At 47.7% G+C, this 26,453-nt stretch overlaps 1 protein-coding gene across 3 annotated transcripts in view; it reads right to left on the minus strand.

The window, feature by feature from the left end:
* Positions 1-2,716: 2,716 nt before the first annotated feature.
* The window catches only part of Cracd (capping protein inhibiting regulator of actin dynamics), a 138,221-nt gene continuing 114,484 nt past the window's right edge, over positions 2,717-26,453 (minus strand). For all 3 annotated transcript variants that reach the window (XM_045161537.1, XM_045161536.1, XM_045161534.1), the window contains 5 exons: positions 23,556-23,738; positions 17,555-20,267; positions 9,999-10,189; positions 8,214-8,364; positions 2,717-6,002 (listed from right to left, as the gene is read on the minus strand). In XM_045161537.1, coding sequence (XP_045017472.1) covers positions 5,842-6,002; positions 8,214-8,364; positions 9,999-10,189; positions 17,555-20,267; positions 23,556-23,738 — 3,399 coding nt within the window. In that variant the 3' untranslated portion in view covers positions 2,717-5,841. The remainder of the gene's footprint in view (positions 6,003-8,213; positions 8,365-9,998; positions 10,190-17,554; positions 20,268-23,555; positions 23,739-26,453) is intronic.

Genomic DNA, 26,453 nt, shown 5'->3' on the forward strand with positions numbered 1-26,453 from the left:
CCTCTCATTTTCTTTTTGCTTTTTTGTTTTTTGAAGTAGGGTTTTTCTCTAGCCCAGGCTAACCTGGAATTCACTATGTAGTCTCAAGGTGGCCTCAAACTCATGGTGATCTTCCTACCTTTGCCTCCTGAGTGGTAGGATCAAAGGTGTGTGGCCACCATAGTAACATAAACAGTGTGGTACTGGCACAAAAGCAGACATGTAGATCAGTGGAACAGAATAGAGGACCCAGATGTAAGTCCAGGTAGCCATAACCACCTGATTGATATTCGATAAAAATGCCAAAAATACTCATTGGAGAAAAGACAGCCTCTTTAGCAAATGGTGTTGGGAAAACTGGATATGTATCTGTTATGAGCATGTAAGGACCAGCATATGGACCAGGGACAGTTTAGATAAATAAGTTTGTTTTTCTTTGTGTGTGAGAGTAAAAATGCAAAGTCAAACTTTGTAAGCAAAAAACTAAGAGTAAGCTGAGTACAATGACATAGTAAGAGATTAGCAGAAGGTGTGTGTGGAACCCTAGATAAGTAGTGGAAAATACAAAAACCCCAGCTGCTCAGCAGCCGTTGTCCCAGTCCTCCCGACACTATGACTGACTGAACGGCTGCTCAGCAGTCCAGACTGAGACCTCCGCGAGACGCATCACCGATCCGAATTCATCTGCCCGACACGCTGTCCGAACGACCGAGACTCGCCTTGAAACACCGCGAACCGAGAGAAAAGTCGGAGCACGGACCCGCGCCACCAGGTTGTAAAACGTCAGAAATCTCGCAGACCGAGTCTCGCGTTGAGACCGAGTCTCGCGATACTGCGTCCCAAGTCTCGCGATATCAGGTTGTATACATGTTAGACTCGTTAGAAATATTCTTGTGTTAGTAGTGATGAATACAATTTGGTTATATATTATATTAGCTATAATATTAGTTGTGATAGTTTGGACTTGCTTGTGTGTGACTTTCATCCCAGTAAACTCCTTTGCGAGTACACCAGTGTCTGAGTATTATTGACCTTCGTGGGCGGAATCCTCTCAACCAATCATCTTTGAGAATGCTCGCGACAGTATCTGTAGAAGGATGAAAATGGATCCTTCTCTCTCCATGCCAAGAATTAAGTCCAAATGGATTAAAGACCTTAACATCAGACCAAAAACTAAAACTGCTAGAGGAAAAAGTAGGGGAAACCCTTCAACATATTGGTCTTGGCAACGACTTTCTGAATCCAACCCCAATGGCTCAGGCAATAAAACCACAGATTAATCACTGGAACCTCATGAAATTAACAAAGATTTTGCACTGCAAAGGACACTGTGAATAAAGCAAAGAGGCAACCTCCAGAATGGGAAAAAATCTTCGCCAGCTATATATCTGATAGAGGATTAATATCTAGGATATACAAAGAATTTAAAAAGTTAACTAATGAGGAATCAAACAAGCCAATCAAAAAGTGGGCTACAGAGCTAAATAGAGAGTTATCAAAGGAAGAAATACAAATGGCATATAAGCATCTAAAAAAATGTTCTACATCATTAGTCATCAAGGAAATGCATATTAAAACTACATTGAGATTCCATCTCACTCCTCTCAAATTGGCTACCATCATGAAAACAAATGATCATAAATGTTGGCAGGAATATGGAAAAAGAGGAACCCTTCTACACTGTTGGTGGGAATGCAATCTGGTCCAGCCATTGTGGAAATCAGTGTGGAGGTTCCTAAAACAGCTAAAGATTGATCTACCATATGACCCAGCTATAGCACTCCTAGGCATATATCCTAAGGACTCAACTCATTTCCTTAGAAGTACGTGCTCAACCATGTTTATTGCTGCTCAATTTATAATAGTTGGGAAATGGAACCAGCCTAGATGTCCCTCAACTGATGAGTGGATAATGAAGATATGGCACATTTATACAATGGAGTTCTATTTAGCGGTAAAGAAAAATGAAGTTATGAAGTTTGCAGAAAAATGGATGGATCTGGAAAGGATTATACTAAGTGAGGTAACCCAGGCCCAGAAAGCCAAGTGCCACATATTCTCCCTCATATGTGGATCCTAGCTACAGATGATTGGGCTTCTGTGTGAGAAAGAAAAAACTCAGTTGCAGAGGCCAGTAAGTTAAAAAGGAGATATAAAAGGAAGAGAAAGGAAGGGAGGAGAGTAATTAATAGGTTGGTATTGTATATATGTAAGTAAAATGATTGAGATGGGGAGGGGATATGATGGAGAATGGAATTTCAAAGGGAAAAGTTGGGGGGGTATTACCATGGGATATTTTTTATAATCATGGAAAATGTTAATACAAATTAAGAAAAAAAATAGGTGTGTGGCATCATGCCCAGCTGACCTCTCATTTTCTTTAAAATTAAAAAAAAAATTTATGTATTTATTTGAGAGAAAGAGACAGACAGAGAGAGAAAGACAGAGAAAGAATGGGTGCACCAGGACCTCTAGCTGCTGCAAACTCTAGATGCAAGCGCCACCTTATGCATCTGGCTTATGTGTGACCTCTCATTTTCAATGTAGAATTGAGATAAACATTTGTTCATTACTTTTCTCCAAAACATCTCATGAAAAATACAGCAGAGTACCATATAAAACACTTGAGATTATTCTTGCTCACCAAAAGCTTTTGTAAATATGAGGTTGCTCATAGACAGAAACTGGTTAGCAAAAATTTCAGTTAAAAAAGGAAAGTCCCAGCAAGTGCCAAAGATCTCATCAGTATTTTTTTATTGAAAGATCTTATCCCTTCAATAATGAACATTTTACATTCAAACTGTGTACAACCCAAATCTCAAATAATATCAAAATCACACTAAGGTTTTTCATTAAATCTCTACTTAATTTTATTGTTGGTAAAAATATTGCAAGACACTTGTAGCTAATGTTTCTGCTGTAAAATAAGCAAACTAAACATCACGAGAAGGGACAATGAAGACATATACTATACACTTGCAGATAACTGGCTACAATAATAATTTAATGGTAATCAGTAATGTTTGCGTAAGAAACAATTGCACTTGAAAAAATTTTAAAGTAAACAAAAACTCTAGTTTCATATACACGTCTATGAACAGACAGGTTAATCATCTATCACCAGGAGGAGTATATTTAAATAAAAAAGAAAGATTGTGTAGTGAATATAGCTATCATTCATTTAAAAAATGTCTTGAACTTTTTACGTTTTCCCAGAATCTCCCCATAGTTTGTTGCTCAGGAAAGACAGCAACATAACTAAAGCAAAGTAACACTTCATTGGTATTTTTAGTGCAAATTTGGGGTGATTTGTAAAGGAAATGTTAATCATGTACCTTTAGAATTCTTGGAAGTACCATGACTGCCCTTTCCCCAGTCGAGCCTTCTCTCAAAGATGTTGGTGGGACTTTTTAAAGCCATTTCTGTACTGTAGAGGGCTCCGTGGTATTGAGCCGCTCAAGATTCGTGTACTCTCTCCCTCTTCCCTTTTCTCTCTTCCTTCCTTCCTTTCCTTCTTTCTTCCTTTCTCTTTCTATCTTTCTCCTTTCTTTTCTTTCTTTTCTTTTTTCAAAGTAGGGTCTCACTCTAGCCCAGGCTGACCTGGAATTCACCATGCCGTCTCATGGTGGCCTCGAACTCACAGCGATCCCTTTATCTTAGCCTCCCACGTGCTGGGATTAAAGGCGAGCGCCACCACGCCGGCCTTACTCTTCATTGTCTATTTCCTCGCCTGTTTCCTGCTATGACCATGATACTGTCCAAAGCTGCAGCATGAAAGGGAAAGTCAACCTGGAGGAATTACTGTAGCATTGTAATTCCAGGGCTCTGGGTGGAAAGATTCCCATTAAAAAGTGTCACATTCGTGAGGACACCGTTGAACTAACAACTGTATATATAAGATTTAGAAATGAACATCAGTGGGAAAACGTGCAGTGGAGTATTAATCGCTTACAATAGCAGTAAAAAAAAAAAAAAGTTACATTGATTCTTAACAGTCTGGAGGTCCAGTATATATAATATTAAATCCAACTTGCAGTAGTATAGCTATCCACTTAACCATACGAGCTAGCTGCTTCACAAAGCTGAGCCACTGTTCGTAGAAAGAAAATGGTTTTTAAATGGTAAATGGCATTCCTGTCGTCCTCTAAGGTACGTAAAACAACAGCACATTGCATATTGAGTAAAGCATCAAGGGAAGTTGTGATGGAAGCTATAAAATAAAACACGTTTTTTTGTAGGAGATGAAAAAGGATGTAATTCTCCCCTTGCACTGGGCAGAGAATTCGCACCTATGTTTCAGAGTGAGAATCTAAGGAAAGAGACATGTGCTGCTGACACCATAGAGCACAGTGCCAGTGGCGAGGAGGGGTTTGCTGGTCTGCCTAGTTCCATGTCAAGAAAATCTAGAAGAATAAAAGTAAAGCCTGTGGCTTTGAAACCACCAGCTCCCTTTGTATGCGCATGTGTGTGATTAATAACAAGGCCACTTCAGACTCTGAGATGCTTTTTTTCAAGGTAGCGAGGTGAATGCTCTAAGTGTAAGTGCCGTGGAGCATTTGGCTCCAAATTAAAGGAAAGAAGAAAAACGTAGGGCTGGAGAGATGGCTCAGCGGTTAAGGCGCTTGCCTGAAAAAGAAAAAGAAAAAGAAACAGAAAAAGAAAAAAACCAAAACATTCCACAGGAAGGCCTTCGTACAAGTAAGCTACAAATCTTGGCTTCTTGTTAAGAACGTTTCCCTAAAGACCAAAGGGGATTTTCAGAGGCATGCAGAGTAAACAGCCTGGACCGTCTTACCTATGGGGCTGGTTTGCATGGCTGTTTTATTATGTTTTCCTGTCTTACCTTTTGCTTCTTTGGGTGAATAAGCCTCCCCTTCATAGTGTAAAAATAAATAAATAAATAAAACAAGTTTACACTAGAATAATTATATCCCAAGGTCCTTACCGTTTGGTTTACATGAGAATTCATTTCAAGAGTTTTGCTATCTATTCCAGGCCCTGCCCTCGTAAACCCTGGGACTTGGTCTGGAAGGCAGTCCAGACGTGTTAAAGAGTCACTGCGCCATGTGGAGGTTCTTGAAGGCAGAAAAGGAAACATGTGACTCCGTCATCATCATAGTAAATCAGCAATGCTTCCCGGGAATCAGCTAGCTCAAATAGTCCCCGTGTCCCTAAGGAGGGCCCTGGTCTGCAAGGACCCATGTTACACTGATCACAGCGTGGACCCAGTGTGGCGTGTGAATGGGTTCACCTTTTCCTTCAAGGTGGGGAAATCTCGTGAAAATCAGACACAGGGACAGAGTCAGGAGCCAGACTTTCCCTTATTATTATTATTATTATTATTTTTTTTCCAGTTAACTGCACTCAGGAGAATGGACATTCTTGTTTAATCTATATATGATCTTTTCGCCATCACATACTCAAACAGGGTAAATATGCTGGACAGAAGAAATTAGAGAATAAAGAAAAAAAAATCATGACAAAGATTGGCAAAAGTACATGCTCTGAATGGTGTGTGGGTGTGCATGTGTGTGGAAGGGCGTGTGCAAGGGCACGGTGGGCTCCCCAGGAGCTCTTGGCCTGGCGATGTTGCTTCCTGTGGTCCCTTGGACGGAACTCTTGAGAAGTGGGGGGGGGGGAGGGGTGGTAGGGAGGGCTCAAGGCACCAGGACCCAGGGTTGTGCAAATACACTCTTTACAATGAACACCATCTGCTCACTTTCTAAACATTATTTTAGAGCCTATAAAACATGCTTCTTTTTTCCCTAGCTTGGTTTCTTTACCTCATATAAAAAATAAATAAATAAAAAGGGCAAGAGAAGAGCCGGTGGCTGGCGGTGACAGGAAGGGGAAAGAGTCACTCTACTTGATGATCTGTGGACAGTCGCTCCAAGCCTTTGCTTTTCTTTTGGCCAAAGCCAACCAGGCTGGTTCTGTGGACACAGGGGCAGCGTCTGGCGTAGAGAATCTCTTGGTGACTTCTTTCACCAGCGGTGCTGGGGGCGCTGAATCCGATATCTCCACTGGATTGTGGTGTGCAGGAAAAGAGAAAGAAATAAGAGCAACATTAAAAACAAAGTTTTTAGTCAGCAGAATCATATACTGACCATATGAAGTAATTTTTAAAATACGTTTTTATTTATTTGAGAGAGAGAGAGAATAGGCACACCAGGGCCTCCAGCCACTGCAAATGAACTCCAGATGTGCGTGCCCCCTTGTGCATCTGGCTCCCATGGGTCCTGGGAATTGAATTTAGGTATTCTGGCTTTGCATGCAAGCACTTGAACCTCTGAGCCATCTCTCCAGCCCTGAAGTAATTAAAAAAAAAACAACACAAAACACTTATTTACTTATTTGAGACAGAGAGAAACAAAGGCAGAGAGAGAATGCACACACCAGGGCCTTTAGCTGCTGTAAATAAACTCCAGACACATGTGCTACCTTGTGCATTTGGTTTACATGGGTACTGGGGAATTGAACCTGGGTCCTTAGACTTTGCAGGCAAACACCTTAACCACTAATCCATCTCTCCAGCTCTGAAGTAATATTTTGAAATATAAATGGCTACATCTAGTTAACGTGTTGTTCACAACACACTGTACTCTGAATTTTTAAAAATATTTATTTTTTATTTTGATTTACTTGAGAGAAAGATGCAGAGAGAGAGACTGAGAGAATGGAAGCACCAGGGTCTTCAACCACTGAAAATGACTTCTAGAGACATGTGCTACCTTGTTTATCTGGCTTATGTGGGCCCTGTGGCATCAAACTTGGGTCCTCTGGCTTCACAGGCAAGTGCCTTAACCACTAAGCCATCTTTCCAGTCCCTACTCAGCATTTTTAGAGAATAGAATAGATTGTGCTCTATAGTTACAATGTTGTAAACAGATCCATTGAATATATGTAACAAATTATGGTCTCACTAGAGTGAGACCCTGCCTTGAAAAACCAAAATAAAAAAAAAAAATGTTGTGGAGATGGAGAGATGGTTTAGTGGCCAAGGCACTTGCCTGTGAAGCCAAAGGACCCAGGTTCAATTCCCCAATATCTATGTAAGCCAGATGCACAAAATGGTGCATGCATCTGGAATTTGTTCGCAGTGGCTAGAGGCATGCCCAGTCCCTCTCAAATAAAAAATTTGAGTTTGAGGCCACCCTGACACTACATAGTGAATTCCAGGTCAGCCTGAGCTAGAGTGAGACCCTTCCTTGACAAACCAAAAAGAGAGAGAGAGAGAGAGTAATTGGAAAGAAGAATGTATTCAGTGCAACGGAGGTTGGATTTGGGAGGGGAAAAATGAAGGTGGGGGGGATTATCATTGTTTATTGTCTTAGAAAGTTGTCAATAATTTTTTTTTTAAGATGGGCATGGTGGTGCACACCTTTAATCCCAGTACTTTGGAAGGCAGAGGTGGGAAGATAACCCTAAGTTCAAGGTCAGCCTAAAACTACATAGTGAATCCAGTTAAGCCTGGGCTAGGGTGAGACCTTACCTCAAAAAGAAAAAGGTGGTTTTTGTTTCGTTTTTAAGTATTTCCTGGCTCAGCGATTAAGGTGCTTGTCTGCAAAGCCTAAGAACCTGATTTTGATTCCCCAGTACTATGTAAAGTCAGATGCACAGGGTGGCCCATACGTCTGGAGTTCATTTGCAGTGGCTAGAGGCCCTGGAATGCCCTTTCTCTCTCTCTATGTGCCTCTTGCTCTCTCACATCCTCTCTTAAATAAATAAAAAAAAGACCCAAAAACTATTTTTAAGTATTTCCATTATGGAAGATGTTTCTGCCCTCTTCCCTGAAGAGCTGACTGTTGGGACATTTCACCACCTGACCACTGGTAGCAGGGAAGTGTTCCTGGTGGCCTTTAAAGTTTAGTTATCTGCAAGCAGAGAGACACACAGAGGGAGACAGAGACAGAGGAGAAAGAGAGAATGGGCATGCCTGGGCCTTCATCCATTGCAAATAAACTCCAGATGTATGCACCACTTTGTACATCTGGCTTTACGTGGGTGCTGGGGAATCAAACCCGGGTCGTTAGGCTTTGCAGGCAAACGCCTTCACCTCTGAGCCATCGCTCCAGCTCTAGATGAGCTTTATCAGCGTCAAGAGTTTATGAACAGGGTTATGAGCAGCCTGTGTGTCTGCCAGTGATGCCTGACTCGCTGTGCTGGTTACTCCGCTGTGGGGAGGGAGCCGGCTCCAGGAGAGAGCTGTCACTTGGAATGGTCCTTCCCTCTACCTGTCACGGATGTGGGAAGGGTGTTGGCCTTTTTCAGCTGTTCTCTGCGCTGCAGCCTCGACACCGCGGTTTCAGGCTTCTTCTCCTCCGACTGCGTGCAGGGCTTTTGCAGGGAAGCTGCTCTGCTTCCAGGCTGCGGGCTGACCCCGACCTGCTCGGGCGGACAGACAGACAGGGAGAACACGATTACCGCCACGACGCGGAAAGACTGGCTGACCTTGTGGGCTCCATGACCCCTGACAGCCCCTAACCTCTGTTCCCCAAGGAAGGGTTGTCCTGTACCTGTGGACAGTACATGTTTGAGCTTGGCCTCCAGGGGCTGGAGAGATGACTTAGCGGTTAAGGCATGCATTTGACTGCAAAGCTAAAGGACCCAGGTTCGACTCCCCGGGGCCCACGTAAGCCAGATGCACAAGGGGGCACAGGTTTCTGGAGTTTGTTTACAGTGGCCGGAGACCCTGGCATGCTTATTCTCTCTCTCTCTCTCCATCTGCTTCTTTCTCTCTCTCAAATAAATAAAATAAAATAAAATAAAAGTTTAAGCCTGGCCTCCAGTAAGGAGCAGCTCGGTGCCAATATGCCAAGGAAGGAAGGTTACTATCCAAGGGGAACCTTGCCAAGCTGGTTTTACAATTAGGCCACAGAACAAGGCTCCTGACCATCTCTGCCCACAGCTCAAACTCACTTTCATGTCTTTTTTCCCTTTTTTTTTTTGTTTGTTGTTTTTTGAGGTAAGGTTTCACTCTAGGTAGGGCTGACCTGGACTTCACTATGTAGTCTCAGGGTGGCCTTAAACTCACAGCATTCCTCCTACCTCTGCCTTCCGAGTGCTGGGGTTAAAAGCGTTGTGCCAACATGCCCTGATCTTTTTTTTTTTTTTTTTTGAGGTAGGCTCTCTGTAGCCCAGGCTGACCCAGAATTCAATATGTAGCCTCAGGGTAGCCTCAAACTCACAGTGATCCTCCTACCTCTGCCTCCTGAGTACTGGGATTAAAGGTGTGAACTACCATGCCAAGCTTCATATATTCTTTCTTATTTGGGGGTTTTTAAGGTAGGGTCTTGCTCTAGCTCACCTCAGCCTGACCTGGAATTCAGTATGTAGTCTCAGGTTGGCCTTGAACTCACAGGGATCCTCCTACCTCTGCCTCCTGACTGCTGGGACTAAACCCCTGTGTGCAACCACACATGGCTGAGGCCTGTATTCTAAGTCTTCAGGAGAATGCCTAAAACCGTGGACGGATCTGAACTATTTCATCCTTACCTCAGATCTTAGTAGCCTTGGCTTATTCATTTATTTATTTTTGTCTTTTCGAGGTAGGGTCTCACTCTAGCCCAGGCTGACTTGGAATTCACTAAGTAGTCTCAGGGTGGTCTCGAACTCACAGCGATCCTCCTACCTCTGCCTCCCGAGTGCTGGGATTAAATAAAGGTGTGCGCCACCATATCCCACTCTCTGGCTTGATTTTTTTAAAAAATATTTTATTTATTTATTCGGGTGGGGGAGGGAGAAAGAGGCAGGTGAGAGAGAGAATTAGCGCACCAAGGCCTCAGCCAGTGCCTTTGAACTCCAGACCTTGCGCGCTGGTGTCGCCTTGTGCGTCTGGCTTACGTGGGATCTGGAGAGCCCAACGTGAATCCTTAGGTCCTGCGCGGAGCCGTCTCTCCCGCCTCAGTTTACCGACTTTGCTACCCCGCCCCTGCTCGTATCTTTGTGACGACATCCTTGCGACCCCGGCGAGGCGGGCTTTGGACGTCAAGACGACAAGGGCAGGGCAGGCTGCTCACGTGCTCCTTGGAGGCCTTCTCCGCCTGCTTGGCCTCGCGCGCTTGCTTGCGCTCCTCTCGGGTCGCTTGCTGCTCGCGAAACCCCTTCTGCTTCTGCAGGGCTAAGGTGACCCACAGCGGCTGGGCGGTCTCGGCTCTCTCGGCGAGCTTGGCGCCGTCCAGCGAGTGCCGGCTCTGCAGGACGGGCTTCTCTGCGGGGAGAGACGAGGGTCAGGGCGCTGCGCAGGGGCTTCACGCCGGCGGCGCCTTACCCCGCAAACCCGGGGGCACAGGCATAGCTCTGTAAAATCCGTGCTCGTGCCCGAGGGGACCGCGTGGGTGAGAAGGCGACGCCTCGGATAACGGAAGAGTCGGCGTTTTCCCTCGGGAGATTGCTCAGTGGTCAAAGGCACTTGCTTGCAACACTTGCAAGACCCCAGTACCCACAGAATGCCAGACACGAGAAGTGGTACATGCGTCTGGGGCTCAGTTGCAAGCGGCAAGAGGCACAGGCAGATAAATACATAAAAATGTCTTTAGAGGGCTGGAGAGATGGCTTAGTGGTTAAAGCGTGCGCCTGCAAAAGCCAAAAGACCTGGGTTCAATTCCCCAGGGCCCACGTAAGCCAGCTGCACAAGGTGGTGCATGCCTCTGGAGTCCGTTTGCAGTGGCTGGAGGCCCTGGCACAAATATAAATTGATTAAAATGTCTGTTAAAAAAGTTTATTGGCGGGCTGGAGAGATGGCTTAGCGGTTAAGCGCTTGCCTGTGAAGCCTAAGGACCCAGGTTCAAGGCTCGGTTCCCCAGGTCCCACGTTAGCCAGATGCACAAGGGGGCGCACGCCTCTGGAGTTCGTTTGCAGAGGCTGGAAGCCCTGGCGCGCCCATTCTCTCTCTCTCCCTCTATCTGTCTTTCTCTCTGTGTCTGTCGCTCTCAAATAAAAAAAAAAAAGTTTATTGGGGCTGCACGCCCATTCTTTCTCTCTCCCCCCTTCCTTTCTCTGTCAAATAAATAAAAATAAAATATGTAAGTAAAAATTTATTTGCAGGAGACCCAGAAGTATGTGGCTCACTGCTTTGGTGACATTTATAACTTTAGCAATGGAAACCTTTTACCCAAACAGCCTCCTATGCAACCTCAGGGCTTGAAGACAAAAGCAACGGCGATTCTCTGCTTATTCTCACAGCTGAGGGCAAGGTTCTGGGGAACAGTGGGAACCTCATGCTTGTGGCCCAATACCCATGTGTGAAAGTTGGTCCACGGCAAGCAAGTACCATGCCTTCTGACCATGAGCTCAAGATCAGCCGGTGTACTACATGGCAAGGCCCTATGTCAACAAAGAAAGGAAAACAACAAGAAGGGGCTGAAGAGATGGCTCAGTGGGTAAAGGCATTTGCTTGCCAAGTCTGACAGGCCAGGTTTCATAAAGCCAGATAAAGATGCCACATAAAGCCAGATGAAGATGTTCATTTGCAGCGATTAAGAGGCCCTGGCATGCCCGTTCCCTCCCCCGTCTCTCATTTTCTCCTCCCCCCCCCTCCTTCTTCTTCCAAATAAATAAAAAAAAGAAAAAATATTAAAAAAAAAAAGAAAAACAAGAAGAAAGAAGATGAAGAAATTCTGGTTTTTGAAACATTTAGAATAGTGTGTGGCATATACTAATCACATTACCAAAGAGAGCAGTAATTGTTATTGATACCCACAATACAAAGGTTTCCCTCCTTTTTGCCCTTAAGTAAAACAAACAAACAAACAAAACAGGTACTTTCAGAGATAATCATCCTAGTGCTGAATTTTTTACTACTTGCAAAGAGAAGAGCTTACTATGTAGTCCTGATCTTTAGGAATTCAGTAGAAGCTTGCTTATACTTTGACCATCCAGATTGCTACCACAGGGCACTTGCGGCCATTTGGACTTTATACTGTACCCCAGGATGAGGAGAACGACAACGTAATGGGAAAACAAGCTGGAATCGAGACTGGAGGCCAAAACAAACCAACAAAAAGGGTCAGATTTTTGCCTTTTCTTTCTTTGTTTTTCCTTTTGCAGTGCTGAGAGAAAGTGCAGAGACCAGCAGAAGTCCGCCACAGTCAGAAAGAAAATCGCACACAGCAAGCTGACATGAGGACTGCCCACTGACCAGTGCCGTGGGGACGCAGAGGCACAACATGGAGGGCAGATCCAGCTTATAGACGGCTGAGCCCACCTCGAGGGGAGGCCATGCCTGAAGTGTATCTGCTACCATGGCGTCGCTCTGGGGTCACAGAGAAGGTATATGGCCAGTATTAGTGAGGCTGGTGGACAAGTTTTGCCCCCTCCACTTAAGGCATCCAACATGGCCAGTTCATCCATGACAAGGATTTACATATAGAAGCTCAAAACCTGACCAGCACCCATGCTCTATGTCTATGACAGGAGAATTCAGACTCCTCAGTGCCATTTAGTTCCTTAAAGTAAATAATAAAGCCGGGGGTGGTGGCACACATCTTTAATACCAACACCTGGGAGGCAGAGGTAGGAGGATGACCAAGAGTTCGAGGCCACCCTGAGACTAATGAATTCCAGGTCAGCCTGAGCTAGCATGAGACCCTACCTCAGAAAACCAAACACCAAACAACAACAACAAAAACCCAATAAATAGAGATGGTTTTTTTAGGAGGCAAGCCCAACAGACTGGCCTTTTGTGTGAGAGAGAGAGAGAAAGAGAGAGAGAGAATTAGTGTGCCAGGGCCTCCAGACACTGTAATGGAACTCCAGAAGTGTGCGCCCCCTTGTGTGCACGTGCAAACTTGCACGCTTCCATCACTGTGCCTGGCTTACGTGGGACCTGGAGAGTCAAACATAAATAAGTCCTTAGGCTTTGAAGGCAAGCACCTGAACTGCTAAGCCATCTTTCCAGCCCTACAAATGCTTTTTTATCTGACATAAAGTTTTAAAAAAATTTGTCAAGAAATTAACTTTGGATAGAATGGCTTGAACTTATGCACAAACGATTAAGTAAGTAGAAAGTAACAAACATACAAAGTATAAAGGTCTAGGAGGTCTGGCTCAGTTAGGATCTTTTTATTTTATTTTATATTTTGGGGGTAGGGTCTCACTCTAGCCCAGGCTGACCTGGAATTTACTAGGTAGTCTCAGGGTGACCTCAAACTCAGCAATCCTCCTACCTCTGCCTCGCAAGTACTTGTATTAAAAGTGTGTGCCACACATTCCTAGGCAGCCTTCGGTTAGGATCTTAACCAGGACTACAATGGGATTACTGTTTTGGCTTCAGCCAAAGACGTCCCAAAGGCCTGTGACAAAATAATCATAGCACATAGTCTCATATTCCAAAGTACAGGACCACCTACTAAGGGCTGGCCAATGAGATGACCAAATATCCACCTCTAGGGCATGGAAAAGTTAGGATAGACGCTTAGGAAGCCCAGAGAGAAAAGTGGATATTTGCTGGCCTCAGCCTCCAGGAGGCATACTTCTTTGTAAGTCAGTGGTCTCCCAAAAGGTGGTGGGAATGCCTTCGAGAATGTGTAAGACAAATTATTTTTATTTTTAGAGAGAGAGAGAATTGGCACACCAGGGCCTCAGCCACTGAAGTTGAACTCCAGACTCTTGCGCCACCTAGTGGACATATGCAACCTTGCATTTCCCTCACCTTTGTCTGGCTTAAAAGAGATCTGGAGAGAGAGATTGAACATGGGTCCTTTGACTTCACAGGCAAGTGCCTTAACTGCTAAGCCATCTCTCTAGCCCCTGTTTACCTACTTTTAAATCTAGAAATAAAAATGAATATCTAGACTAACGTACCTTCACTAAGTTCACATCATTGTTGGTCAAGTGAAAAGACTCTGAGGGAAGCTTAGAAGGTTGTGCTGGGGGATGGGTGGAAGTTGGGAGATCTGGCCTTTTTATTTTCACTTTTAGCATACTGGGGAGATTCTACCATTAGGTGAGTGTATATCCTACCTCCTTTTACCTAAATGTTCTTTTTCAAGATGGATAAATGATGTTAAAAAAAAACTTTACAATTTTAATTTACTACTACTAACACCAACGTCGAAAAATAGTGGAGACAGCCGGGCGTGGTGGCGCACGCCTTTAATCCCAGCACTTGGGAGGCAGAGGTAGGAGGATCGTCATGAGTTCGAGGCCACCCTGAGACTACATAGTGAATTCCAGGTCAGCCTGGATTAGAGTGAAACCCTACCTTGAAAAAAGAAAGAACGAAATCCAAGGTGACAAGAAGCTGTCCCAAGCAAACATAGGGTGACATCATCATAACTGGCAAAGCAGATGCACGTCCGATCCCCGTGGTTTCCATGAGCTTTGTTCCAGTGTACATGATGTCTCGGAGGTTTGGGCTAATGGTAGTTCTACAAGTATGCAGTCTGATCTGGCAGGGTGTTCAAATTAATTTGGTCAGCCCTGGCTTAGAGCCGTTGAATACCAGATCCCAGTGAAAGGGGCAACAAACACAGTGGGTGGTCCTCGCTTTCAAATGCTTTTCCCCCCTTTGTGTTAAGAAAAATTCAATTATCAGCCTGTTCCCCCAAAACCTGAATATTTGGTAAACAAAACAAAACAAAACAAAACAAAACAAAACAAAACAACACAACACAACACAACACAACACAAAACAAAACAAAACAAAACAAAACAGAGGAAGTAAGGGTTTGGGGAAAAAATGATAATAATCAATGGGATAGCTTTTAAAGACATGAGCTTTACTTATTGGGAAAGAGACATAGGCCAGTGACAGAGCTGACTACCCCATGAGGGGGACTTTGTAGATTCCATGAAAGCCAACAACACAAATGTTAATGTAAAAACTAAACAGGGGACCCTCCTTCCACAAGACAAACAGAAATTATTATGGAGAGTCTACAGGCAGCTATCAATATGCCCCTGGCGGAAAATAAAACATGCACGCGGATGATTTAAGGACTTGCTGGGCTGAAGGGATAGCTTAGCAGTAAGGTATATTTGCCTGAGAAGCCTAAGGACCCAGGTTCAATTTCCCAGAACCTACGTAAGCCAGATGCACGAGGCGGCACATATGTCCGGAGTTTGTTTCCAGTGGCTAGAAGCTCTGGCATGTCCTCTGGCATGTCCATTCTCTTTATCTGCCTTTCTCTTTCTCTTGCTAAATAAGTAAAAATTAAAAATATTTTTAATTTTTTTTTTTTTAAAGAAGGACTTGCAGCCCGTTGACTGGAACCACCATCTTCCAGTAATTCACCAAAATGCCAGGCACCACAGTGCCGCGGGAGGGCCTCTAAGAAACCATGGGAGTTGTTCCTCTGGCACATATATGAGCATCCACAAGAAGGGAGGTACTGAAGACATCAGGGAATGTTCGCACAGGAATGCCCCACATGTGTGTTACCATGGCAAAAACTAGAGGACTGCCATGTGACCCAGCACGCTGTTCAAACGGTTGTAAACAAGCGAATTAAGGGCAAGATTCTTGCCAAGAGAATGATGTGTGTCTGAGCATTTTAAGCACTCTACAAGCCGGGAGAGCATCCTGAACCATGTGAAGGAAAAGGAGCAGAAAAAGGAGGCCAACGGGAGAGGTACCTGGGACAGCACCAGCCAGCTCCACCCAGAGAGGTGCACTTGGCCGAGCCTGAGTGGCTGGAGCCTACTGCTGCCTAGGAATGTGTGGCTCAACAGATGTAAAGAGAAACACACACCAGGAGAGATGACTTAGCACTTACAGTACTTGCCTGCAAAGCCAAAGGGCCCAGGCTCCATTCCCCAGCGCCCACATAAGGCCAGATGCTCCAAGTGGTGCATACATTTGGAGTTCATTTGCAGTGGCTAGATGCCCTGGTGTGCCCATTCTCTCCCTTACACTCCCGCCCTCTGTTTGCAAATAAATATATAAACATTTAAATATATAATATATAATAATATAGTATATATAATATATAATATTTAAATATATAAATATTTTTTAAAAACTCCAACCAAACAAAAACCACCTCTACACTTTAAAATTAAAAATAAGGGGCTGGAGAGATGGCGTAGCGGTTAAGCGCTTGCCTGTGAAGCCTAAGGACCCCGGTTCGAGGCTTGGTTCCCCAGGTCCCACGTTAGCCAGATTCACAAGGGGGCGCACGTTTGCAGAGGCTGGAAGCCCTGGTGCGCCCATTCTCTCTCTCTGCCTCTATCTGTCTTTCTCTCTGTGTTTGTCACTCTCAAATAAATAAATAAATAATTTTTTAAAAAATAAGGAAGACTTGAGATCAGGCTGTGGCTTGCTCTAAATTACTCTAACACTGAAAGCAATGGCTTTCAGGCCATGCCTTGTCACAAAGCAATACTTGGCGTCATTAAAAAAAAAAAAAATTTTTTTCCCCCAGCCAGGCATGATGGTGCACACCTTTAATCCCAGCACTCGGGAGACAGAGGTAAGAGAATTGCTGTGAGTTTGAGGCCACCCTGAGACTACATAGTGAATTCCAGTTCAGCCTGGCTTAGAATGAGGCCTTGCCTCCAAAGGAAAAAAAAAATTTGTTGTGTGCATGTGTTTGTGTATGGGTGTGTCAGAGCCTCTTGCCATCGCAAATGAATGCCAGTCTGGCTTTATGTGGCGAGCAGACTATTTTTTGAAACCACCATACATCTCCCTGTTCTCCCAACGGCTCCATTCTGAGTACAAATGCAGACAGAATGACTCAGATGCACTTGTGCACTTGGACACCCCCACCCGTCCTGCACCACCCACAAGAAACAGACCCACAAGTAACTTATTCATAAAAGTGAAAACGGGGCTGGAGAAATGGCTGCGAAGCCTAAGGACCCAGGTTCAACTCTCCAGATCCCACTGGTAATCCAGATGCACAAAGGGGAGGCAAGTGCCAGGTCGCACATGTCCACTAGGTGGCGCAAGAGTCTGGAGTTTGATTTCAGTAGCGGAGGCCCTGGAGCGCCAATTCTCTCTCTCTCTCACCCTCTCTCTAAAATTAAAAAAAAAAAAAAAAGTAAAAAGGCACCACCTAAAAATAAATCAAAGTGAACCGGGAACCTCTGAACACATGAATGTGTTAAAACTGGGCCAGAAAACAACAGGCCTGATCACTTGTAGAACATACCAGACCAGGGAACCGAGCAACACTCCCACCTGGGCCCCGCCAAGAAGCAAACACCCTACAGTGGGGACGGCCTCCCTCGGGCTACAGTCCTGCACCTCATCTCTGCTGGCCATCTCAACCCTGAGACCCTGCAGCTATGGACACGGCTCAGCGGTTAAAGGCGCTGGCTTGCAAAGCCTGATGGCCTGGAGTTCGATTCCCCAGTACCCATGTAAAACCTGATGCACAAAAATGGCACATGCATCTGGAGGAGTTCATTTGCAGTGGCAGGAGGCCCTGGTACGCCTATTCTCTCTCTCTCTCTCTCAAGATAAATATTAAAATAAATGTTAAAAAAAAATGTAAAGTGACCATGGAGACTGTGGGTAAGCTTGTCTGTGAAGTGGCACACCCGTCTCTATTTATCAGAGGTGTCCTAACCCAGCTGCCTGCTGCCCATGGGTGAGCGAACCGGGAAGAGGCAGGGGTTGCCAATCTACCTTTTCTTCCTGCCTCAGGCGTCAGCGAGGGTCTGTCTTGCAGGCTGGTCGACAGGGGTGGGGAAGCCGGTTTCTTTTCTGGCACCTCGCCCTTCCCATCTCTCTGCTGTGTCTTCCTCTCCTCTGGGGGTGGTGGTGAGGGTGCCTGCACGGGGTCACTGCTCGGCCCCTGGCCTTCCTCGGGCAGCTCTCTGGGCTCGGCCTCGGCCTTGCCAGCTCTCCTAGCCAGCAGCTCTACCAAGTAGGGCCTGCTCAGTTTGGAGAGTGGGGAGGACGGTGGCGTTTGGCTCGCGGGCTTGGGGGCCAGGGCTGGCTTCTGCATAGGAGGTGGCATTTTGCTTGCTGCCCTGTCGTGCTCTCGTGCTGGGGCCTGGCCAGCTGGGCATGCCGGCTGGGCTACAGGAGCGGGGTGACCACTCGAAGGACTCTCAGCAGAGTCCCTCCGCGGGCCTGGGGCTGGTTTCATCTCCTGGGGGGCAGCCGGGCCGTGCTTGGGCACCAGGCCCTCGGGCTCTTTCTCTGCACGGACGCTCACGGCTGCCGGTGTCCCCCCGTCCATGCTCTCACCCACGCTGCTCTGTCTCTTCTTCTTCTTCTGCTCAGCCTGCTGGTCACAGTGGAAACGCAAGGAGTAGTTGGTCCTTCTTAGCTTTATCCCGAAGGGCGTGGTCTTCTCCTCGCCCCCGGGCATCGTGGGGTCAGGCTGGCAGCCGCTGCCCGGGGCGCTCGTGGGCTCCGCGTGGGCCGCCGTTCTCTGCGGAGAAGGGAGGCTCGGGACGAGGAAGGATGGGAGGTCTTTGGCAAACTTGCACCCGTCTGTGGTGTCTGCTGGCTCGGGGCGCATCTGGGGCTCGTCCGGGCTCTCGGGGGGCTCCTGAGCCCCGGCCGGGGGAGGTGGGGGTGCTGCGTCCTCGGCTGGTGCGGGGCAGGATCTCCTCCGCGGGCTCCCCGAGTCCGCGCTCTGCTGGGAGGTGGCGTCGGGGGTGCCGCCGCCGCCGTCCGAGAACTTCTGCCAGGCGGGCACGATGGAGAACTTGGCGTTGGCGGGCGCCGCCCTGCGCACGTTCCCTCGCGAATGCGAGTCGCAGCGTGCCCGGGGAGGAGCCGGCTCGTCGCCCCCGGAGAAGGAGGAAGAGGAGGAGGTGGAGGATCGGGGAGGCTCTCTGTCTCCATCGGCCGTCTTCAGGATCCTCGAGCGGATGGAAGCCCACTCGGCCAGGGCCGTGGCACCGCCCGGGCCCGACTCCGGGGGAGCCCGGGCCTTGCCAGCGCCAGCCCGGGGCTCGTCCTCGGCGGGCCGCTTGTCTTCCGACAGGCCCAGGAGGGACTTGCACGCCGTGTCCTTGATCTGGCTCAGGTTCACGGCCGGCCCGCACAGCTGCGCCCCGGTCACCAGGATGGCCGTGTGCGGGATGCCCAGGGAGGAAGGCAGCGTGCCGCCCCGGGGCGCCCTGGGCTCCTGGGTGGCAGGGGCCGGGCCCCAGTCCTTGCACGGTGTCACGGGGCTCAGGTTGACTTTGGGGAACAGAATCTGCCTCCCGCCCGAGGACACCTGGAACGTGTAGGGCCTGGGCATGGTCTGCCTCTCGTCCACTTCCTGCCACCTGAGTTCCTCCACTTTCCGGTCCTTGCCCGAGGCCACGGCGGCATCTTTCTTCTTCGGGGCAGCCGGGGTCTCTTGGCCCGTGTCTGTCCCTTCCCTGTGCACGTGACCGTCGTCGTCCGCAGAACCATCGCCCGGGCTGCCATCTTCCCTGGGCACCGGCTGACCAAGGGCAGGCCCGGGGCTCCGCGGCTGCTCCTCCTCCTCCTCCTCTTCCTCCGACTGTTGCTCTCTTTGCCTTGCGGGCTGCAGGCCTCCTCCTTCCCCTGGCTCCTCCTCGAGGTCACTCTGCGGTGGGCTCTGCCCGTCTGCGACATGGCCCAGCACTGGCCGCTCTTCTTCAGGGCCCTGCTGCGCCCCCCAGACCCCCTTCTCCACCTTGGGAGGTTCCAGCGGCGTCTCCGTTTCCCCTTGTTTTTCCAGCTCTTCCCCGCTCAGAGCTCCCTCCTCCTCCTCCTCGTCCTCCTCCTCCTCCCCTTCCTCCTCTCGCTGCTTTCCAGGCTCTTCCAGCCTTTCAGACCCCTGCGCCTGAGCTCTCGGTGCCTCCAGCTCCTCCTGCTCGGGCCCCTCCAGCAGCTGCCTCTCAGCCTGCCGCCTCGCGAGCTCCGGCAGTTCCACTTCTTGGGCCTCCAGCAGCCTCCGCTCCTCCTGCCCGCCGGCCCCCTCCTCCTCCAGCACCGTCCTCCTCCTCCCTTCTGCCTCCACGGGCTCTTCCTCCTCTCCTCCTCCCTGCTGCGGGGCTCCACAACCCTGCTCTTCCAGACCCCGCTGCTGCCCTTCCCCCAGCTCCTTTGCAGCCTCTAGCTGCAGCTCCTCCTCCTCCACCTCTGCCGCCTCCTCCTGAAAGAGCTGCTGCCCCCGGCTGTCCTCCCAGAGCCTCCTCTCCAGCGCTTGCTGCCTCTGCTCCTCCAGGCGTTGCCTCTCTGCTGCCTTTCGCTGCGTGTATTTGGCCTCCAGTTCTCGCCAATAGTCCTCTTGGCGTCTTTTCTCCTCCCGGGAATCCTGGGGCTCTGGTTCTTCCTCGTGCCACAGGTGCTTGCCTTCTCCTGGGTGCCCGTTCTGGTCCAGGGAGGGCTGGCTCTCAAGGCTGCCCGTCTGGTATTGTGGATCCTGGCATGGGGAAGGGAGACAGAATTAGCCTTTGACTTTTGCCCATAGTCGACCTTCGCCCTAGCCATGGACCACCTTCATCCTTCCATTCAGCATTGCAGGGGCCTCTCAGTACACACCTCCACCTTCATCTTGAACTTGACTGGATTTAGAATCACCTCTGCTAGGGGTGTGTCTAAGAGGGTGTTTCCAGAATGGTTTAAGGGGGGGGGAACCTACCCTGACTGTGGGTGGTTCTATTCCATGAGTTGGGGGCTCACACTGATCAGAAAGAAAAGAGTAAGCTGAGCCCCAGAATTCATCTCTCTCTGTGATGTAAATAGCGGCCTCACTTGTAATTTCCCTGCCTTGGTGGGCTCAATCAACGTGACCTACGATGACCCAGGATGGACTCAATGTGACCTACGATGACCCAGGATGAACTCAACATGACCTACAATGGCCCAGGATGGACTCAATCAATGTGACCTACAATGACCCAGGATGGACTCAGTGTGACCTATGATGACTCAGGATGGACTCAATGTGACCTATGATGACCCAGGATGAACTCAACATGACCTACGATGACCTAGGATGGGCTCAATCAATGTGACCTACGATGACCCAGGATGGACTCCATGTGACCTACGATGACCCAGGATGAACTCAACCTGACCTACGATGACCCAGGATGGACTCAATCAATGTGACCTACGATGACCCAGGATGAACTCAACATGACCTACGATGACCCAGGATGGACTCCATGTGACCTACGATGACCCAGGATGAACTCAACCTGACCTACGATGACCCAGGATGGACTCAATCAATGTGACCTACGATGACCCAGGATGGACTCAACGTGACCTACAATGACCCAGGATGGGCTCGATCAATGTGACCTACGATGACCCAGGATGAACTCAACATGACCTACGATGACCTAGGATGAACTCAACGTGACCTACGATGACCCAGGATGGGCTCAATCAATGTGACCTACAATGACTGAGGATGGACTCCATGTGACCTACGATGACCCAGGATGAACTCAATGTGACCTACGATGACCCAGGATGGACTCAACGTGACCTATGATGACCTAGGATGGGCTCAATCAATGTGACCTATGATGACCCAGGATGGACTCAACGTGACCTATGATGACCTAGGATGGGCTCAATCAATGTGACCTATGATGACCCAGGATGGACTCCATGTGACCTACGATGACCCAGGATGAACTCAATGTGACCTATGATGACCCAGGATGGACTCAACGTGACCTACAATGACCCAGGATGGACTCAGTGTGACCTACGATGACCCAGGATGGACTCAAAGTGAGCTATGATGACCTAGGATGGGCTCAATCAATGTGACCTATGATGACCCAGGATGGACTCAACGTGACCTATGATGACCTAGGATGGGCTCAATCAATGTGACCTATGATGACCCAGGATGGACTCAACGTGACCTACAATGACCCAGGATGGACTCAGTGTGACCTACGATGACCCAGGATGGACTCAACGTGAGCTATGATGACCTAGGATGGGCTCAATCAATGTGACGGGCTCAATCAATGTGACCTATGATGACCCAGGATGAACTCAACGTGACCTATGATGACCCAGGATGGACTCAACCTGACCTACGATGACCCAGGATGGACTCAGTGTGACCTACGATGACCCAGGATAGACTCAATGTGACCTACGATGACCCAGGATGGACTCAATGTGATCAGCTGTCGTGGTGGACTCAGAGTGACTGACTGTGGTGGTGGACCAGCTGCCTCACTCATGATTTCCCTGCCTGATGGACTGTGTCCTCAAACTGTGAGCCAAAACCAACCCTTCCTTTCTTTAGTTCTATCTGTCAGATATTTTGTCAACAGCAATAAGGAAAGCAATGCTCCTCCCCCCATCCAGTGTTTTGCTTTCTATAGTTCCAGTTACCCGAGGGCAACCAAATATTAAATTTCCAGAAGCAATTCATGTGTTTCTCAATAACGGTTATTACAGTATGTTATGAATATTGTATTCTATTATTGTTGTTAATCGCTTGCTATGCCTAGTTTATAAATTAAACTTTACCATAAGTACTTATGTGTAGGAAAACCAGTACATATAGGGTATCTACTTGGTTCTTGGAACATATTCCTCATAGGTAAACTCAAGTCTTGGTCACACAAAGCAAGAGTTACATGTGGGAATGGGGGAAAGATATTTATCTGTTTTGCCTTTCCTAGCCCTTCCCTTTGTTTATCATTTCTAAATCCTCTTTCTTTCTTATTTTTTGAGAGCAAGAATGGGTGCTCCAGGGCTTTTAAGCCCCTGTGAATGAACTCCAGATACGTGCGCCCCCTTGTGTGCATGTGTGACATTGCATGCTTATGCCACTGCATCCCTGGCTATATGGGACCTGGACAATTCATACATGCGTTCTTGGGCTTCACAGGCAAGCATCTTAACCATTCAGCCATATCTCCAGCCCTCCATTTTCTTAATATGAATTAACAATAGGAAAATTTTAAAAAATCCAGCATTACTGGGTGTGCTGGTGCATGCCTTTAATCCCAGCACTCAGGAGGCAGAGGTAGGAGGATCACCATGAGTTTGAGGCCACCCTGAGACTACATAGTGGATTCCAGGTCAGCCTGGGCTGGAGCAAGACTCTACCTCAAAAAACCAATAATAATAATATTAATAATTCAACACTAAAAAGACGAGCAAGAAAAGAGATTTGTGGGGGGGGGGGAGCTGGAGAGATAGCTTAGCAGTTAGGCACTTGCCTGTGAAGTCTAAGGACCCCAGTTTGAGGCTTGATTCACCAGGACCCACGTAAGCCAGATGCACATCTCTCTCTTTCTGTCTCTCTCTCTCTTTCTGTGTCTGTCACTCTCAAATAAATAAATAAATAAAAATAAACAAAAAACTAATTAAGAAAAGAAACTTGGACTTCACGAATGCCCCTGGAGCCCATGACTCGGAAGTGCAGCCTAATCAGACTGAAGGCCCTTGGCTAAGCCACAGCAGAAGAGACCTGGCCTGCTGTTCTGCCACCAAGCAAACAGGTCCCTAGCGACCCATGCCCACCCGAGGCTCCCTCCTCTGAGGTCTACCAGCCTTGTGCCACGGAAGGTTGAGCTGACCAGCTGACCCTTATATGTGAGTGTAACCTCAGGTCCCCATGGGGAGAGATGGAGGACTCCCCATGAATCCACAACCCTTGGGTAAAATGAGTGGCCAGCGGGCAAGAGCACCAGCCTGGTCTGCTAAGGCCAGCTCTACGCACCTGGCCAAGCCGCCTGTGCTTCTTTGATACCCTCTGGTTTTTTGGCTTAACTGACAGTTTGTGCTTGGCAGCACTGTTGTCCAGACGAGCGATGGCTCGGGGGATGGCATCGAGGTTGACGCTCTCAATGGTGCCAGCCGAAGAGAAGTGCCTTTTTGGCCGAGAAGGTTTCGCTGGAGCGACCTAGAGTGTAGGTTAAGATATATGAGTTACTATCGATCAGAAAGCCACCTGCCGGGAATCCCACCCGGCTAGCTCCTTGTTCCATTCTGTGTCGGACCAGCTTGGCCCAGGGAATGCTGGGGAGCAGAAGTGCTCATCAGTATAATGGTATGAGCCCAGGCTTTGGAACCCAAAGACAAGATATATTTTTAAACTTTTTTGTTTATTTTTTATTTACTTGAAAGCGACAGAAAGAGAAAGAGGTAGAGAGAGAATGGGCACACCAGGGCCTCCAGCCACTGCAAACGAATTCCAGATGCGTGCGCCCCCTTGTGCATCTGGTTAATGTGGGTCCTGGGGAATCGAGCCTCGAACTGGGGTCCTTAGGCTTCACAGGCAAGCGCTTAACCACTAAGCCATCTCTCCATCCCCAAAGACAAGATATTGATTATTTGTTCTACCAATGGCTGCTTGAATTCTCTAAGTCATTCAGGCTTTCCAGGGCTAAGACTCCTACTGGCAATGCTAGGGCCTAGAGAAAATAAGCAGAGTGTGCGAGGGGAGCACAGACTTATGTACAGCCTGTTTTGATAAACAGACTCACTGGCCCACAGCCATGCCCATTGTCTTGACTGTTTCTGGGCTACAAGGGAGGGCGGCACAAAGGACGGTCATGAAGATGCAGCCTTCCGTCACTGAACCTAAAATGATCAGTTTGCCGACCTCCCCGTGGATCATCTCTGTGCTGGAAACTCCTTGCTGCTCAGACATGGCTCCTACGCAGGACTTTAGTCCCTTCAAGGAAGAGGAGGTGTCTTTTCCAACAGTGTATGAGTCTCCTTCCTCCTTTTTGAGTCTTTTTAATAAAGATTTTATTTTTATTTATTTATTAAAGACTTGGTGGGGGGGGGAGAATGGGCACACCAGGGCCTCTAGCTACTGTAAACAAACTCCAGACGCATGTGCCATCATGTGCATCTGGCTTATGTGGGACCTGGAGAATCGAACCTGGGTCCTTAGGCTTCACAGGCATGCACCTTAACTGCTATGCCAACTCTCCAGCCCATTTTTTTGAGTCTTTTTTGAGATACAGTCTCACTCTCATCCAGGCTTATCTGGAACTTAACTTTGTAGCCCAGGCAATCCTCCTTCCTCAGCCTCCCGAGTGCTGGGACTAGAGGCATGTGCCACCACACCTGGTAAGTCCCTTTATAAAAAAAAAAAATTGTGTGTTTGTGTATGTGTGTGCGTGCGTGCGCATGCATGCACGTGCACACACACCAGGGCCTCTTGCCACTGCAAATGAATGCCAGGTGTTAGTGCCACATTGTGTATCCAGCATACGTGGGTGGCTTGGGAATTGAATCCTGGGCCAATAGGCTTCGCAAGCAAGTGCCTTTAACTGCTAAGCCATCTTCCCAGCACCTGTGCAAGTCCCCGCTGCAGTCAGTGTCTGGTTGCTGGGACAAACATCCAACCAGACACAGTTTATGGAGTCTATGGGAGGAAGGGGTTTATTTCAGGCTTACAGATCCAGGGGAAGCTCCACCAGTGGAAGAAGACACTGGCTCTCTTTGATAGATCCAGAGAAAAACCACCAACAGATAGCACCCCAAAACTCGAACAGCCAGAGCTCAAACTGCTCTGAACATACCTTTGAGCTGGAGTGAAGATCTGCCCCCAAACACTTTAGGGCTGATCTTCAAGATTTTCCCACAGTGCCCCCCCACCCCCCAACACAAACAGGAAGGGATCTGCCTGCTAGGGGTTCATGTTGCAAGCCCAATTTTAAGGAATTTGAATAATTCATTTCAATTATGTTATTATGAATAATTTTATTATTTGTTATTTTATTATTATATTATGTTTATTATATTATATTTTATTATTTTTAAATTATGAATAATTTTAATGGGGCCATATATTTAAACTACCACCTTCAAACTACCACAGTACCTTTTATGCCTAAGTAGCAAATCTCATTTGGTTAAGTGCTCCATATTCATTTGTTGGTTAAATGAAGGAACAATAAAACAAACATCTCTATGCTAAGGACATGCAAATTATTTATTTGTTTTTCAAATTTTATTTTTATTTATTTATTTGAGAGAGAAAGAGGTGTATATATATATGTGTGTGTGTGTGTGTATGGAGAGAGAGAGAGAGAGATAATGGGTGCACCAGGGCCTCTAGCCACTGCATACAAACTCTAGATGTATGTGCCACTGTATGAATCTGGCTTACATGGGTCCTAGGGATTTGAACCTGGGACCTTAGGCATCACAGGAAAATGACTTAACCACCAAGCCATCTCTCCAGCCCATGAACTTTATTTTTTTTTTTTGTCATCGGACAAGCTTTCATGTGAGTTGAAGCCAGTTCACAACATGTAAATCTAAACATCATACCTGGTTTCCACCTGGATACCAGGGGGAGAGGAAGATAGGGATTTCCTTTGCCCGCAGGGGATGAGGAGGAGCAGAGAAAGGCCAGAGAACGCTTACAGTGAAATACGTGCAGAGGCCCACGTGTGTGCACGCCCATGTAGGGGATGTCTGCTGTCCCCTCCCGTCCTGCGTCAGCCTTTATCTTCTGCACGCATGTTACCCCCCATCCATCCCCCACCGGCGTGGCTTGCTCTTAAAGCATCAGGCCACAGGCACATCATCTCTCCTTGGTGCCTCTGTCGCCTCCTGCTTAGATCCTGTCAGGACGGCCAGATGCCTGGGAATTTGA

This window comes from Jaculus jaculus, chromosome 11, assembly GCF_020740685.1.
Source record: "Jaculus jaculus isolate mJacJac1 chromosome 11, mJacJac1.mat.Y.cur, whole genome shotgun sequence".
Classification (NCBI taxonomy): Eukaryota; Metazoa; Chordata; class Mammalia; order Rodentia; family Dipodidae; genus Jaculus; species Jaculus jaculus.